Source organism: Halichoeres trimaculatus, unplaced genomic scaffold, assembly GCF_033239565.1.
Source record: "Halichoeres trimaculatus isolate MK-OKI-2021-1 unplaced genomic scaffold, fHalTri1.1 fHalTri1_scaffold_3, whole genome shotgun sequence".
In the NCBI taxonomy this organism is placed as follows: domain Eukaryota; kingdom Metazoa; phylum Chordata; class Actinopteri; order Labriformes; family Labridae; genus Halichoeres; species Halichoeres trimaculatus.
This window is the reverse complement of record NW_027437181.1, coordinates 12,442,786-12,460,125: the sequence shown is the minus strand read 5'-3', so window position 1 is coordinate 12,460,125 and position 17,340 is coordinate 12,442,786. Positions and strand designations below refer to the sequence as shown.

At 40.3% G+C, this 17,340-nt stretch overlaps 1 protein-coding gene across 1 annotated transcript in view; it reads right to left on the bottom strand.

Moving 5' to 3' along the window:
- The window catches only part of pde8a (phosphodiesterase 8A), a 51,624-nt gene extending 34,323 nt beyond the window's left edge, over positions 1-17,301 (bottom strand). Inside the window, exon 1 of the mRNA XM_074666127.1 lies at positions 15,836-17,301. Within this exon, the coding sequence (XP_074522228.1) occupies positions 15,836-15,988 (153 nt within the window). The 5' untranslated portion in view covers positions 15,989-17,301. The remainder of the gene's footprint in view (positions 1-15,835) is intronic.
- Positions 17,302-17,340: the final 39 nt, after the last annotated feature.

The following is a 17,340-nucleotide window of genomic DNA, read 5'->3' as shown; positions in this document are numbered from 1 at the left end:
ATTAACGGCTGAAGATCACCAGTTAACAGGGTCACACTTTACACTGATACACCAGCAACGTCTGCATGTGTGAAATTCAAGTGTATTCTTTATCCAACCTCAGTTAACCAGGTTTTACTGCAAACAAGCAATAATAATCTGCCAAACATGGACTCAATATGGACTGTAAATAAAGAGTGAACCTATAACTTGTGATTCAGAGAAACAGATTTTATGACCCAAGTAAAATTAGGGAATATTACGAAACAATGTTTACAACCTGGTGTGTCACAGTCTGATAAGTGTCCACGGATGCTTCAGTCATGAGCATCAAGTGAGAATTGTGTTTCCTCTCTGGGTACACGCTAGTTTCTCTGCTAAAAACGTCTGTCCACATAACATCTGTCCACTCACTGCTATTTCACAAACCTAGGAGCATTTTGCCGTCAAAGCGATGACATCAAGTTAAAAAATGTTTTTTTGGTGGTTAACTCCTCCACATCGGTTGACAAACCAATATACTCTGCAGTGCTTCTGCACCCAATTTGCGCCCGCACCCACTGTTGTTGATAAACAAATAATCCCTCTATAGGACAGTGGATGGAAACAGAAACAGGGTGAGAGTGGGGAATGACCAGGCCGGACTTGATCCTGGGCCACCCGCTTGAGGGCAAACCTCATGGGGCGCGACATAGACCGCTAGGTCATCTGCGCCCTGAAACTACTATTGCTACTCGAGTAGAATACCTCACAGTGACCTCATAAGACTCTGCTCTCTTTTACTGATTTAAATGATCATCAGCAGTGTGTGCGAAATCAAACTTTCTTAATTTTATAGTTTCAATCTAGTAGGATATAGCACTTTGGGGTCATTGTTATAACCAAAGGACACTGATATTGATATAATATTGACATTAACATGTTGTCTAACAATCAAACCAGAGAGTTCCCTTTATGAGGAACGCTGCTCTGGCTCTTACCATAGATCACTAAGCACCCTGAGAGGGGAATGCAGCCATTTATCAACATTCAGTAAGTAAGTGGCAAAAACCCCTTCCTGGTATCAGGCAGAAAGTTTGAGCAAAACCAGACTTGTGCAACCGGACTTATTTCTGTACTTTTATGAAAACAGTAGGAAGGATTGAGATACTCTTATTTTTTGGCCACAAAATGTATCAAGCTAGAAAAAATACTGGACCCTTCATCTCCCATCATGCAACAGCTTTTCTCACTCGACTTCCCTTGCTGTCCTAAAAGGATCTCCCTTCAGCTCCCACACCTCTAAGCAGGATCCCTGAGACAGCTTTAAAGCAACAATCTAGAAGATTCTAATTTAATTCTCCTCGGTGGCGTCTTTAGCAGTACGAGCTAATTTGTGTGTTTGTGTGTTTCTGGATCACGGCCATAGTAATGCTTTACTCCAGTAAATAGCAGGTGGAAAGAAGAGTCCACTGCTTGACACAATGGGGAGATGAGGAGAAATCTGCAGGGGTTAGCATCCAGGGGTGAGGGAAGACTCACCTCAAACTGTGCTGCTCAGGATTTTTACATCTCTCTTTGTTACTGTTATCAATTAAAAGTATTGTTAATTCACAGGCTCAAAACAATAAAATGACACCTGATTTCTGATGACAGGTTTGAACACTTAAATAAAAAACAGTCACATATTTAAAATTGCCAGGTTTACAGAGTATGTCTATGATATTGTCACTCTCTACCCCTGGTGTTTGTAAATTCATTGAAGACACATCCTTGAAGAGCAGAGCACTTTCTCTGATGCTCACCTTCAAGGTATTTCTGTCCTTATCCAGATTACCCTGAAATCCCTGTAAGACCTGGACAATCCTAAGCCATGCAGGGCTCTGGGGCAGCCCCTTGCTTAAAGGTCCTTCTCCTCTGCCCTCAGCAGCTGCCTTCATCACAACTGGACTGTTTCACTTGGGCTTTTGTCGCTCGTCCCAAACAAAACCCTGGTTTTCTTCACATCAACACACAGCTGAATACATGTGAGCGAGCTTGTAGAGCTACATTTTCTCGTGTTGTTGCATCTATCAGCTGTTACTTATTCAGCTTTTTACTTTCTACTGTTTTTTCCACCTATTGTCGTCTACTGATTCCAGCAAGGTCAGAGGCCAGTAAAGTAGAAGGACAAGCTAAAGGAGCTTGGGAAGTCTAAGTGGGACACAACCCAGTCCAGTGATTCTACTGTAATCTTACCAGGAACCTTTCCATTGCAGTCAGCCACTCCTCCTTTAAAGTGCAGCCAAGTAAATGACAACAAGACAAGCAGAGGGCAAATAGTGACACAAGCTATACAAGAGGACCGTCTGGCCTCAATACCAGATCATTACTCGACAGCGAATTTGCTGCCAGAGCCGTACCAAACTGTACAATCTTAATTACCTCAGCGGCCCTGTGGCCTAAAGAGAGGATTAGAATTAGTAATACGCCCATGTCGGCCACACCACCTCTACCCTATCTACAGCCCAGCGCGGCTCCACCTCCGCGCTACTGCTAAGATGTTTTTGAAAATATCAGAGGCGTTTCTCAGAGGCTCTTCAGATGACTGTGAGGGCATTAGATAATCACCAGTGGACTCCCCCTCCTCTTCACCTGCTAAAACAGGAGCACTGATGTCACCGTTGCATGAGGGATCAGTGAGTGACACGGGCTGGAGCAGCGAGCTTGGCACATAAACTGTCCTAGATTGAAAAACACACACACAGACACTCACACACACACAAACACTGGAAGAGGAATGGGGATTTGTTGACTGTGTGCCAATACACACATTCTTAGAAGTTGCTAAACAAACCCAGACACTAAGACCAGATTTTTTCACAAGGTGCTGCTATGATATATTTACAGAAAACTGTGTATGTGTAAGTTCACTGAACAAAAAACTAACATCAAATTAAACAGACCGATAAAAGACTTCCTCTGGAAAGACCTCTGATTTTAGACCACATGTAATCAGGTTACCAAATATCCAACTAGGTTGATTCACAAAATTCATATTGGTTGATTATGAGGTTTAAATCCTGATGTTTTCTTTATGCTTTCACACAAACCTGGCCTTTAAACTGAGCATCAATAATACTTTATTTTCTGATTAAGATGGACCTTTCTGTAAATTTTTAAGTTTAATGTTATAAAATACAGTCACAAACGCTATATACTGATGTAAATGGATTATCAGAAAAGGAAAAAGCCCAACAAAAGTCAGTCAACCTTAAATTTGTGGGAGTTTTACAGCTGTACTTTGGTGTCAAAAATTAAGCCAGTAGTGCAAGAAACTACAGTTATTTCAGCGTCCACTTGAAGCTAGCAGCAAAAGTAAAGGGATACACATTGAATCTCATGTGAAAATGTTTTTTTCTACATTAGCAATAAACACGCTTAAAGACCATCTCAAAAATATGAATGCAATTCATTTCTCTTTCGTGGTGAGGTGTTTTTAATGACTCAGTTTTTTCTATTTTGATAAGGTGAAGAGTTACACCTAGTTAGGGGCGCGGCTGGGTTAAAAAATAAAGCATTTTACAGTTGTTTTTCTGGGGGCTTAAGATCTGCCTAAGACTTCCATCTTTGCCTGTTTCTAGTCTGACCAGAAGTAAACTTGAGCCAGCATTCTAAAAATGGGGACCGCTATCCTTCAGATTCTTTAACCAGTTGCTAACACAAACATCACGTACACGTTTTAATCAAGATTTAGAGCTCGCAAATTTGGGGAATGTACATTTTCCAAATTATTTTAAAATACTGAAAAATCTTTCAACCAAGCAGCAACTTTAAGTCTTGAGAAATGAAATCGATGCAAAAGTGCTTTAAACTGCAGTTCCTAGAGTGTCCACTTGAGGCTAGCAGCAAAAGCACATGAAGTCACATACACACCCATTCAAAAAAGACAATCTTTACAGCAAGAACAAACATGTTAACAGCCGGGTAAAACAAACCATTTTCAGCACAAACTGTACATAGGGTTAATTTTATTATCACTAATTAACAGTGGCGTTTTCTCCCGGAGGCCAAGGGAAGCCATGCTTCCTCTCTTTTTTTAGGCTGTAGCTGTGATTTAATGAAAATATTCCTTTTTAACAGTTTCGATAATTCTTCTGTGTTTTGTCACTGTCATCTCTTCCTTATTCCTCTCCTCTAGTTATTGAGCATTTTACAATGTGTAAAACAGCACCCTCATAAATGTTCTGTGGCGAATGCGTGGTGAAAATATGATACTGCACGCTGTTGTCCGCAAGGACGCCAAGCTGAGTTGGCGTCCATTGGTGAAAAAAAACAAGAATGATTAACCAATCAGATGAGGCCATGGTCATGACACTGCTCATCTGAGATTGACCAAGACTGTGTCAAGGGAAGTCACCCTGTCTTTGGCCTCAAACCAATCAAGTCACAGTATCGTCATCATCGAGCCACTGTATGAAATCAGGGAGGTTAGCACGTTAGCAGTGTGCATGAAGCGGCTGGTTGTGTGTTTAAGCGGGCGGTTGAATGAATTAATAAGATGTTTAAGCTAAGTCAAGAGGACAATGTACGTGTGTGAATGAGTGACTGAGGGTGGGAGAGTGAAAGGGTGTGTGTCGGTGTTCAAAGTAAGTAAAATGAGCGCTCTCTGGGCGCTCTAACAGGTCGTTCCGTTACATTAAATAGCGATACAAACTGCAACATAGCCTTTTATGTACCCCACTCCCTAAAAAAAATAAAGATAAGAGGTTTTGTCTCACTTGGCTTTCCCCAAAAAAATCTCCACGCCACGCCACTGCTAATTCAAGATATACACATTTCCAATGGGTGACGTCACAAAGACTATGTTAATATCGAACACAGTCTATGATTTCAACATTTTAAGACAGATTTAAAAACCTTAAACCTAACTTCTTATGAAATGTTAAATAAAAGGACATGAAAGTAAAGAGTTAGTTTTTAGGGAAATGTGTTTTCAGGAATTATTTTCTGGCAAAGGTTTTCTTTAGTGAAGAGTGACGAGCTCTAGCTCAATTAAATAAATGATGTTAAACATTACAAATTATTTAGAGCAGACTGATAATGTGAAAAGAGATATAAAATAACTGAATGTCCTGACATAAAAATATTACTGTGAGGGATAAAATCAGCACGACAAATAGTAAAACAATTAGGTTCCACTGTATTCCCATATAAAATCATACATCAACTCCTGGTTACACAGCTAATACAGTAACACACAGGAAAAACAAATCACCTGTGAGGAATGTACTCAGGCAGGTGCAGCAGGTACATTAAATGTCACAGGTGCTTTAGACAGGCGTGAAGGTATGTAAAAACTATTGATTCACTGGTTTCAGACAATCTTTTGTCTGCTATTGTTTCTGTTGTGTGTGTGTGCGTGTGTGAGTATGTGTGCGTGTGTGTGTCAATTACTTCTTCAAGTGGCATGTACTCTCATAGTTTCCATGAAGTCATTTCCTTCTCTCTTTTGGCCTCCAAAGAGCCATCTCAGTTTGTTACTCCACTTTTCACACCACATGCAAAGGCTGAATGCTCTGATGAGTTTGGCAACAACAAAATAACCGCAACAGGCTGAAAGGAAGTTAATATTAATCAAACAACTCGTCTTGAAACTATGATGAAATTTAGACAGCATAAGCGGGAGCATCAAGGGTGGAGGTGGGTTGCAAAGTAGTCTAAGATACAAAACAATACTATGCAATTCATCATACCATATGATTCAATATGATTTGATACGACAGTTTTGTTGAGACTTGACATGAGATAACAAAATACGACTTGATGTGATACAACACAACCTGACACGTGGCCAACAACAAAGATAAAATCACAACACGGAGGCTCTGCTATCACTGATAAAATGGAGATCAAACTATAAAAACTTAACTACATCTGATTAGTTGGAAAAGAAAAATGGTGCTTAGATGTAAAGTGCACAATTTAGTGTTAAGGGTTATGAGGAAGTGGAAAGGAAATCTGTTTCAAATGTGGTAATTATTTTTAAGTTAAATAAAGACGCCAGTGGCGTCAGTGATACAGTAAACTGAGTAAAGTGTTGGTCAAGGAAGGGCATAAAGTCAAGCACGGCCCACAGTTCACCAGCTGCTCCTAACACCAGCCCCTATCAGCTGACAGCTCAGCTGATTACATCTACACATCAAATTGGCAAATAGCAAAATGTGCATTCATATAAACTCCTTTAGCCTGCTGACTTGAGCTGCTTCCATTGAAATAACACTTTGCAACCCACCTCCACGCCAACACCTCTTTCTATGCTGTGTCTGATTCTACCATTCTACCATGTGTGTATTGTCACTGGTTTATTCTGTACTACCAGAGGTCACTGCTGCTGCTGTTGCTCTCCTTGCATTGGCCTTAGCATCCCACTTAAGCACAAGGAAGGGTATAGAACTCCCAGAACAGAACTACAGCCCCAAATATAATGTCTTTTGATGAGATATGAGATCCTTTTAACTCCCTCTATATCAGAAACCCAAGTACTAGTATAAATCTAAAACGTCATATATTTTTTAAAATCATTTGCACTTTTCACAGCCGCACTACTATACCTATTTGAGCGTGTACCCAGAGCCATGTTAATCTCATTCCCACTCCTTGTGTAAACAAACTTATCCAATAAAGTTCATGTTTCTGATTCTTAAGTGCTTGAATTAATTAAAAAAGTTTACTAAGATAGCACCACACATGCAGAATTTAAATATTAATTTTCCCGAGAATTTTTATTCACTGATCCTTTAGCAGTTTAGTGCAGACAGGCTCACTCCATGCTTCTGCATCACAGCCACAATAAGCATTTGCATGTCACACCTAGCTTGATTTTCATGTAACAGTTCAGTTACTGGAAGATATTTGGATGATATCTTCTCCTGCAGACAGTAAAGCCGAGTCTCTGCAAAAGCAATCATTAAATTTGCAAAATCAAGACAAAGACCGAACAGACTGTGACCAAAACTGTTCAGCTTTGGACAGATTTACTGCTTTGACCCTAAAAAGTGTCCTTGCAACCACACACACACACACACACACACACACACACAAACACACACCTCACATTACAAAAACTACGAGCCCCATCTGTGCTCTGCCTCGTAAAAACAGTGAGGGATATATCAACTCAGAGTACAGTATATCTTCAGAGCAAAAGACAGGACACACTCCAGAGAGTTTTACGTCAGAGCTTGTCCATTAAAAACGGAGGAGGAGATGAGCAGTGCTGACTTAATGCTCCGTTCGGCAGGTGAATGAGTGTGTTGCGTGTTTACTACAGCCAATAAGCTGCAGGCCTGTTCACTTAAATCCTGTGAGGCTCTTGTCTGCTCAGCGGTTCTTTAGGGAAGAAAGACAGTGAAATGAAGTCAAAGCCTTGAGAGCAGTTTGATACGAACAGATTTTCACATCAGCTGCCAAATTCTGCAGAGAAATACCCAACAGGTTTATCAGTTATTACTAAATCTACCTGCTGCTTTTTGGAAGTCATGCCTCAGGAGAATCTTTCAGCATGCTGGGCTGTTCACAAACCTTTCTTTAGTTTATTCTGGCTGGAAGAAGAGTAGTGTGACAGAGCGTGAAAACTACCAAAGTAGTCCAGTAACCAGATGCTGCTAACACAGCTTTTAGCATAGTTAGCACTGTATGTTATGCATGGTTAGAGCAGGTCACTATCACCACATACAGCTGTTTTCCAGGGGAGATTGAACACACGCCTGAGGACACTAGGACACTATGGTAGAGAGATGACTCTCAGATAAACTCATCCTCTGAGGAACAATGATGGTGTGCTCTGTACATGCTGTACTTTTCAAAACCTACCCAAAGAGTGGGATACAGGCCTTTAGAGAGCCTATGGAGGGTACACACATGACAGTGCTGTGGGATCTTAAGGGGGCTTTTACAGAGCCAAGGAAAACTAAAGCTGGTAAAATCTGCGGTTATAGCAACCAAATAAAACGACTCAGAAGTTCTTACAGGCAGTAAAAAGAAGAGGAGAAGAAGATGAATCCTCGAAGTGGCAATTTGAGACATGGGGTTAAAGCCTGTTATAATATTAAAGCAGAATAATCAGCCAGGTCATTACTTTGTACTGGCTCTCTTACAGTGAACCAGTCAAAATGAAAGGAAAGGTGTGCTTCCTGAACTCGTTAAGGTTAGTTTGAGTGTCTCTTTGTAGACATAAAACCACAAGAAAAACAACAAGTTGCTTTTTTTTTCCCCTTGGCAGAGTCATGTTGACCTTGAAACAAACTTTAACACGTTTCTTTGCCAAATCTTTTTCAAGTCATCTAAAAAAATGTTTGAAATGAAGAAATAAATATGAAGCTACAGGTGAGACCTGGGCCAATGAAATGAATAAATAACTTTCATTAAGGTCTTTTTTTTGCAGAAGGTATACCTGTTTAGGATTTTAATAAACAAACTACATTATTCAGAGAGGGGGGGCTTGTCTGTGTTTAACTTCTTACTTGAAAAAGTGTTGACACATGCAGATCACAGTCATAGCTCAGGAAGCAAAAAAAAAAAAAATCAAGCAGCTCAACTGTGATTGGCAGCTTGTCTTTGAACATCTTAATATACTACCTCCTACAATAGCTGGAGGTGGCACATGATAATTTATGTATTATACCTACAGTATTATATCTTTGTGTTAATTAAGGTATTCTATAACACCTGGTCCCCGGTCTGTGAGTACACCAAGTCTGGACAGGCAGCTTGTAGAGAAAGGTTCAAGAGGTCACAGTTAGGAATAAATACCTGACTTGCTATGGAGTTTCAGGGATTACAATAAGTACCTTAGCTGTAGTGATGCTGTTATGTGCAGGGCTATGAGGCTTGAATGATTTCTTTATTTTTATTATATTACTTCATAAGTTTCTGTTTTTGACGCATTACATGCCCCCCCCCCCCCCCCCTTTTCTTTCTTTGTTTATTTTTCTGTGACTGCTGTGTTATTTTTGTTACTTCTGACCTCTCTCCACTAAAATTATTAAGTAAAAGTTTATTGTCCACCCAAATTCAGATTTTAACAACACATAATTTGACTTGATCTTGGCTTAAAAAACTGTTGTTGCATCACTTTTCTATTTTCACTCGTACTCAGAGTTTTAAGCCCTTTTTCCTAATAATGTAGATGATTAAGGTGTTAATTTACCACCAGCTGCAGCATCAGTATTTGCTGGACAACTCAGAATTTCAACAAAAATGTCCACCTTTCACACAACTTCAATATTCATCCAGATAGTACCCAGCTTCTTTAGCTTTACAAGCCCAGCAACATGGAGCAGCAACACAGAGACACCTGCAGATACTAACAACTTTCAGTGCTCAGATATTGGTTGAGACACGGTTGAGGTGGAGCTTAAAAGGCCACCAGTGGACCTGAGCCCACTCACATCTACATTCCTGTGAGCTCCTGGCAGAGAACAGAGAGCAAGGCCACAAAGTAAACACTCAGAGCGCCTTGTTTTTGAAGAACACCGTTTTCCATAATCTCATGGAGCTATCACATGCTGACCTTATGATACTGAACTCTAAACCTGGAGGGGGAGCAGTGCGAGCTTTGAATGTGACCTTATTTAAGACTATTTCATAAACAATGTGAGGTTCTGTTTCATAAGAACATGCTTCCTATTGACACCTCATCAGTGAGACCCAACATGAAGGGGCTCACTGTATCTGCACTCAGGGTGACAAAGGGATTTATTATGCCATCCTAATTTGATTTGTACACAGGATCAACACTCACGGTGTCAGCAGGAGGAGACTTTGGTGGCATTATATCAAGTTTCAGAGCTGCTTCATGCTCAAGAATAGATCAGTTCCAGGAAATTAAAGGTAGAAATGCTGTAATGGCACGTGACATCAATCTCTGGACCGTGGGTGCTCAATGGGCCTCGTCTTAACTCCTCCTGACACCTTATGCTCATGTTCCAGAGGAGATATTTGACAAGGGAAGAAAAAATTACCCCCCCAACTGCCCCTGCAGACACTCCAGACAGGAAGGAAAACACAGTCACACTGCAGATGACGTTTTGTTTAAAGAAAGCATAATGGACAGCCGTGGTCATACTTTATGGTTGTATAAATAGTTTATGAAGTTTCCTTTGATGTTGGTGAATTTAAAAAGTTTGACTGACTTATCGACGATTAGAGCGGGAAGAGAAAAATGATTCAGTCATACAGGAATAGCTCCTCATTTAGAGAAATGTTCAGCGTCTTGCCAAGAGCTTCTCCAAAGGATTGATAGTGCTGGGTTTGGATGCTAAACATGAAAGCTGGTTAGCCTAGCTTAGCATAGAGACAGCTACCCTAACAAACTTTGCTTACTAGCTTGAGGAGCTTACTAATGTGCTCTATGACGCACATTAAGCCTTGTTTGTTTCATCTAAATGAAAAGTTATGAGGAAATAAAACAGTTGAGGCATCTACCACTCGAGGCAAATATCTCTTAGCAAAAAAAAGAGGAAAAAAAATCAGAAGAGTTTAGTGCCCAAAACATCAGAAAAAAATCACAACAAAGATGGTTTTCATATGTCAATTGCTAGAAACAACATCAAAAGCGAAAAGTAATGAAACATAAGTAGCGAGGGGTAAGGAAGGGAGGTAAATGTAAAATCAATCAACTTAACAACGTTGCCAGTACCACAAAACACTCAAAACAAAGCAAAAACACAATCTACTGTAGAGCTAAAATAAAAAAAATAAAGACCTCTGTCGTCCAGTGTTTTCGTTTGGCACTACAGGCTATTCTGCTCCATTTCTACCTTATCACAGAGGTTTTAATATGTTTTCAAAACGTGGACTGAGGACTAAAACCCATGCTGATAAATAATCAAACTGCTAAATCAAAATAAAACAAGTTAAAAACAATTAATAATATACTTGTCAAGACAGAAAAGAAGAGTGCAAAACATAGAAACAGCCTGATAGCAAGAGTCCAATTCTAATGCTAGGCTAACATAGTTGGCCCCTAGATTCGAGAGGTTTTATTTTTGTGATTAATAAAAAAATGTTGAATGTAAACGGTTGCTGTCATAATGCTATATCAGATTTGAACTAACAGATCTTGTAGCATGGCATGGTTTTTAATATTTTTATTTATTAAAAGGACAAAGTTGTGAGAAGGCTGTGTCTGATTAAACTGGCATCTTAATACTTGACTAGGGCAATACAAACCCATGAACAGTGAATTATGTAAAATCCATAACTGATTTAAAGCAAACAAATTATCACTTAATGTAAAGAAAAGTCCATTTATGATGTTTATCCCAAGAAATTTAACACACATTAATTCTTTACCCACTGTACATACTGACCATAACACCCTGGAGAAAGTAGCAGTAACTAAATTTCTTGGCGTTCTCATAGATGAAAATCTCACCTGGAAAACTCATATATCATTTGTTTCTAACAAAATTGGAAAGAATATTGGCATCATCAGAAGAATTATACATTTGGTATCAAGAAAAATCCTCCTTAATCTATACTACACAATGATCTATCCATACATCTCATACTGTAATATTGTCTGGGCCAGCACCTTCAAAAGCAATCTCAACTTCATTTTCTCTCTCCAGAAACGTTTCATAAAAATGATCACTTTCTCCAATAGATTCAGCAGCTCTACTCCTTTATTTCAGTCTCTCAGAATTCTCCCCATATATGATCTCAACTATCTGCATTTGTGTTTGTTTATTTTCCAGTCTGTTAACAATTTACTTCCCGTCCATTTCCATAATTTATTTCCGTTTAATTCACAAATCCATCATCACAGTACAAGGTCAGCCAATAATCTTCATCCAGCATTTTTCAGGACAACTTTTTCTCAATTCTCCATTAGATTCAGAGGACCACACTGTTGGAATAACTTACCGGGACACATCAGAAACAGCACCAGTTTTAAATTATTCAAAAAACAAACCATACAGTTTTTATTAGAACAGTTAGCCAGTACTCCACCCTAATCTTTCACTTTTCTGTCCTACTTTGCTTTTGTATTGTTAGTTCCCCTGCTAGAATAGGTTTTATGGATTTAAGCACGAGTGTAGTTAAATATGTATGCATGTGTATGTATATGTATACATTGATATGTGTATCTTTGTGTATGTATATATTTAAATAACATTCTTGTGCTTGTCTTTTGGAGGGCGACTCCACAAGCCCTTATGGGGTTTTTTTTGGCCCCTCCTGCACATTTTTTTTTTCTTGGAGTTACTGTTTTTTTTTTGTTGTTTTTTTTTCTGTTCCATGAATTATGTATTGTTACTTTTTTATCTTTCTATATGTGCAATAAATAAATAAATAAAAAAACAGCAAATCTACCTGCAGTGAAGGCTGCTGGTGCTAGCTCTGCTAACCTTAGCCACACTTGGCAGCCAAGTTTGACTGCTGATGGTAAATAGAGATAGAATATAAATACACATAATATATTCATTCAAATGTTCAGGAAACTGGTCACTTAAAAACATTCACATTTTGAAGAAGTAATATACACTTCTCGGCGTACTACTATTTTTTTGTAAGCCAACACTAAAATAAAATGTCAAGCTTTTCTTCTTTGAGATCTGAATTGATGATTATGTCTGCTTCACATCATGACTTCACCCCGTCAGAGTCAAACTGCTAACTATGGCAGTGGTCCAGGGGTTAGTGCCATGCTCTGCAGCTATAAAAGCCCATTGTAGATATACACATGACATCCTTGATAGACACAGATAAGCAGAGTCCAACACTCGATCCAATCAGCAGCTGTCAAGACAAAGACAACAGCAGGGCCATTGAAGTCAGATGAACGTCAGCATTTCTCTGGGAGACTGCGCCGACTGTGTTTGAATCATAAATGTCATTGTGACGGTAAAAACGGTGCCCAAGTAAAGGGGAGTGCAGTGTTTTAATGCCAAACGTCAACAGTGAAGTCTAAGAAGTGTCTCTAAAGCAAGAGCAACAAAAAGAGGAAGAGCACAGAAAGTTTGATATCCAAATGAAAGAGAGAGAAAAAGAGCCAATATCAGTCTCCCTCCACTCAGCCGGCAGAAAAAGCACAGTGGATTAATTCATCACCATGCCGAGCCTTTGCCCTCCTCTGGAATAAATTACCCAATGACTCTAGACTTAGACTAAACACACACACTCACACACACATTACTGACCAGAGAGGACACACAAAAACAGCGAGGAAGAAATCAGACAAATGCAGAGAGGCTTCCCAGGTCGCTGATGTATTAAATCTTAGTTCACACTCTTTAAAAGTACGATGTATCACTTCAGGTGTTACGCTGGGGCTTCTTCATGTTGTGTGAGGCAGCAACAGTCCAGGGTTTTCGGATGTGAAGTTTAGAAAAGCAACCTTGTGTGTGCTGTGTCACTCCTGATGGGAGGGTTTTCACAGGGGAAGCTTCACTGATTTCCCTGCTTGTGTTCACATATCCAGAAGCTAGAATCACGTTTTTACTTGAATTGAGCATGACACCTTTTGATGCACTTTTACATTTAAAGGAAAATAAAACACTGAAACACTAAAAGTGATTCTACGTCCACTGTTGAGGGAGGGGAGTGCTACTTGATTTCCTTGAGTTGGGGGTGAGCAGACTGGAAGAGTCAAGGCCAGATAAATGGTGTTATGTTACGCTGAGGTCTTTCTCCGTCTGTTTGGCCAAACACACACACACATACACACAAGCATACACATACACATACACACACTAAATGCCCACAATCACAGGACCTTGTACTTGAGCCTTATCACTGCTGGAGCAGCCTAGATGGTAACACAGCCTTGACAAAGACTCACATCACACTCCCAAACTTCTATTGAATCTTTCTCACACTACAGATACCTGCACATGCGCCCTCCACCTCTTACTTTTTCTCACTGTCTGAGATTAAACTAAATATAAAATACAGTTGTTTAAATCATTCATTCATGACAGCTACTGCTAATTTGTGTAAATGTGGGGGATTTCAGTCAACCTTTGGGGAATTAATGTGCGTGCAGGCTTCCTGCAGTCACAGCCCAGGGCAAAAAAATTGCACACAGATCTTAAAATCTTAAAGCACAGCAATAAAATGCAAAACCATTTGGGAGCATGCGGCTTTGACTGTTTTTAAATTCTGCAAAGGCTGCAGCCAATCATTATATTTTGATAAATCTGCTGATAATTTACTCTAAGCGCCTTTTTAGAAAAACAAAAAACAAATCCACAATACAGATGTGTTCAGTTGAAGATGAAGTGTCTGTCAATCAAAAGATTGTTTTGAGGGGAAGTGTGCACAGCTCTACTTCACTGACATCTGCTGGGATCTGGTGCAGCTCTGCTTTCAAATAAAAAAGTGACATCTCATAAAAGTTTCCATTCCCAAATAAATTCCAGATGAAAATGCAACACAAAAGAGCTGGTGATTTTTCTCCGAGCGCAGCTTTACATTGCTCTTCTACATTAAAAATGAAACCACGGGAGGACATTAAAGATGACACCTTACAGAGCAGGGATTAACCATTTCCAGCTGAAGAAGATTTGTATACCATTAGTCTAACTCAATCAGGAGACTAATTCAATCAAAGGCACAGTGGGCGTCTTGATGTGGGGGCATCTGTCACACTGACTTCTCACTGCATCCCGCGCTGACATTTGGCCACAAAATTCAGCTTGACAGAGGCCCCTCAAACAGCCCGGGGTCTGTCACACAAACACACACATACTGAGGAGAGAACACACGGATAGTGCAACACACAGATGCACAATTAAATTAACAAGATCACACTTTTCTTTTGAGCTGACGTTTTGTGTTTGCACACGCCTGCAGATGCGCATGCAAACATTACAGTAGGAGCCTCGCTTGCATATATTAAAATTACACCACGACTCAGTGCCTCCAGATTATAAAGAAAACCTCAACTTCCTACTTCTTTCTCATCTCAAAACTGTTGCTTTAAAGGATACTGATAGATTTATACAACCAGCAAAAGCCAAATCATTCCAAAAATCATCATCACCTTGATTAAAAACATCTCTTTTGTCTAAGCGAACAAGCATGCACGACACACTTTGATATTCTCCGTTAGCAAAAGCTGGACTGTTATTTTGTGCAGTGATTAAACCCATCAGTGGCAAACTTTTTGTATTCTTTGTCAACCAATTCCTTCTTTCCATCTAAATATATCTGTCAGAGTTAAATGTTTCTATAAAAAAGGTTTTGTACTTTACACAAAAAACACCAAAGTTTAGGGAGGACAAGCCAGCGAGAGGCATAACTGGTAGAAAGGTGAAGCAGGGGCCAAAGCTGTGTCGAAGGAAAAGGAAACGTGTTTGGCAGCATGTGTCAGAGCTTTAGATTTCTGCTCTATAGAGTACAAAACACACATGGAGGGAATAAAACTGAAGCAAATTCGTGCTTTATCCAGCGTTACATAAAAACTACAAAGAGAACAATACAGCAGGTTAGTGCGGAGGCCTGTGACCCCCTGACCTTTCACTGAGTGTGTGCATCATGGCCTGGTTTCTCTCGTTTCCAAAAAAGCAAAAGTTGTGATGTAAGGGGTGAACATTTGAGTTTGAAGTGAGTTTAAAGGAAAGAAATTCTGCATTTTTGTCAGAACCTCAACCACAAAACAGAAGCGGGGCCCGCTATTCTTCAACATTTAGAGGTTTTATAACACTGACGATAATTATGAAGTGTTACAGAAATAAAACCCGACATCTCACAGCATATATCATCCTCTCTGTGATAGGGAAGAGGCCTACTGCAGAAAAACTTTATGTAACACACACAAACACACTCCTCACCCTTACACATGGTTTGTTCTTGTGCCTCTGTAAATGTAATGAGTGTGCTCCCTCACCTTGCAGCTCGGGGGTTTCGGGGGTAGTCCCGAGGCAGGATTTCCTTGATGCTGAGTGGTATTAGTCTGCTGGGGTGAGTGGGAATCCTCGGACTCTTTTCCACTGTGGTAGACCACCCTATCAGAGATATGGATACTTGAAGCACAGCCCATGCTTCAGCCCACTTCAGCCTTCTCCTTTTTTGCGCAAGTGCTTTACTTTGAGGCTACCAGAGTGTCATTCGCTCTTTATTATGGTGTATCCAAAGGTGCACTCTTCCTCCTCAGGGTGTCATGTCTTGAAATATATATATATAAATACATATATGTATCATCTAGGCCACAGCAAAGCCAGTCCTCCAGTTTCTCTGACACAAGGGATGAATAATATATCTTCCTATCCCCCACCCCCTGACCAGGAAGCTGATTTCCTCCCTCTGCTTTTTCACATGAACTTAATTGGAGATGTTTAATCAAAGCAGCTGTCTTATCCTCAAAAACTTGGATCCAGTTATTCTTCAGCAGACGTTTTTATCCCACACTCCGGCTCTTCTCAAAGCCTGATTCGTACCACATCACCATTTTCTCATTCCTCCTTACAACTTCACTGATATCAAGTAGGCCTGAAAGAAACACACACGCACACACACACTCACACAAACCACGCAGTCTGTCCCCCCTCTGCCTGCTTCATGCAATAGTTTTATCCATTTTTTGTGTCCAGGGTTTCATGTGTAGTCTTCCTCCCCCACCCCGGAGCCATCAAAAAGATGTGGTTTTTCTCTTTCTGTTAAACAATCCGGTTGGCAACTCCAGCTCAAGACACGGGCCATAAACCGGTTCTCACGACACTTTGCTCCAGTCCTGAGCAGTTCATCATCAACAGGCTGAAATATTCACACTGCAGGCTGTTATTCTGGACACTCGCTCCGATGTCAGACACCCTTCATCAAACATAATGCCATGTAATCCGGCAGAATACTCCATTTATCACAGATTTAGAAAGCGAGGCAATCTTGGTGGATGCCTTGTAGTCTCCATTCAGGCATCCGCTGCCCGGTTGAGGATGATCCGCCTGCTATAAGAGGTCCAAACCCCGGGTGCAATTGGTTACAGCCTCACCAGGATCCGCGATTTTTCTTTCATACTGTAGCCGAGAAAAAAAAAGGATGTAGAAGCTGTCAGGCTGTAATATCTAGAGGTACCACCTCTGGAGAATGCAACCGCTTCAGAGAGACACACAGAGAAAAAAAATCTCAAAAAGAAAGAAAAAAAAGAAAAGAAACAAGCCCGCTCCGTGTCCACAAGTTTCAGATCTGAAATCAGGGACGGCAGGATCGACCACGGTTGACGCGAGCGGAGGTAAGTCAGGATCGAGCTACATAATGCTGATTTTATGTTTGTCTTTTCTCTGCCTTTCTGGCGTTTGCCCTTCCAATTCTTCAGCACTGCTTGACAGCGGCACATCCAATAAAAGCACCCGCAAGGATTGACCTACAGCCTTTACTGACGTTAATGCAAATGAG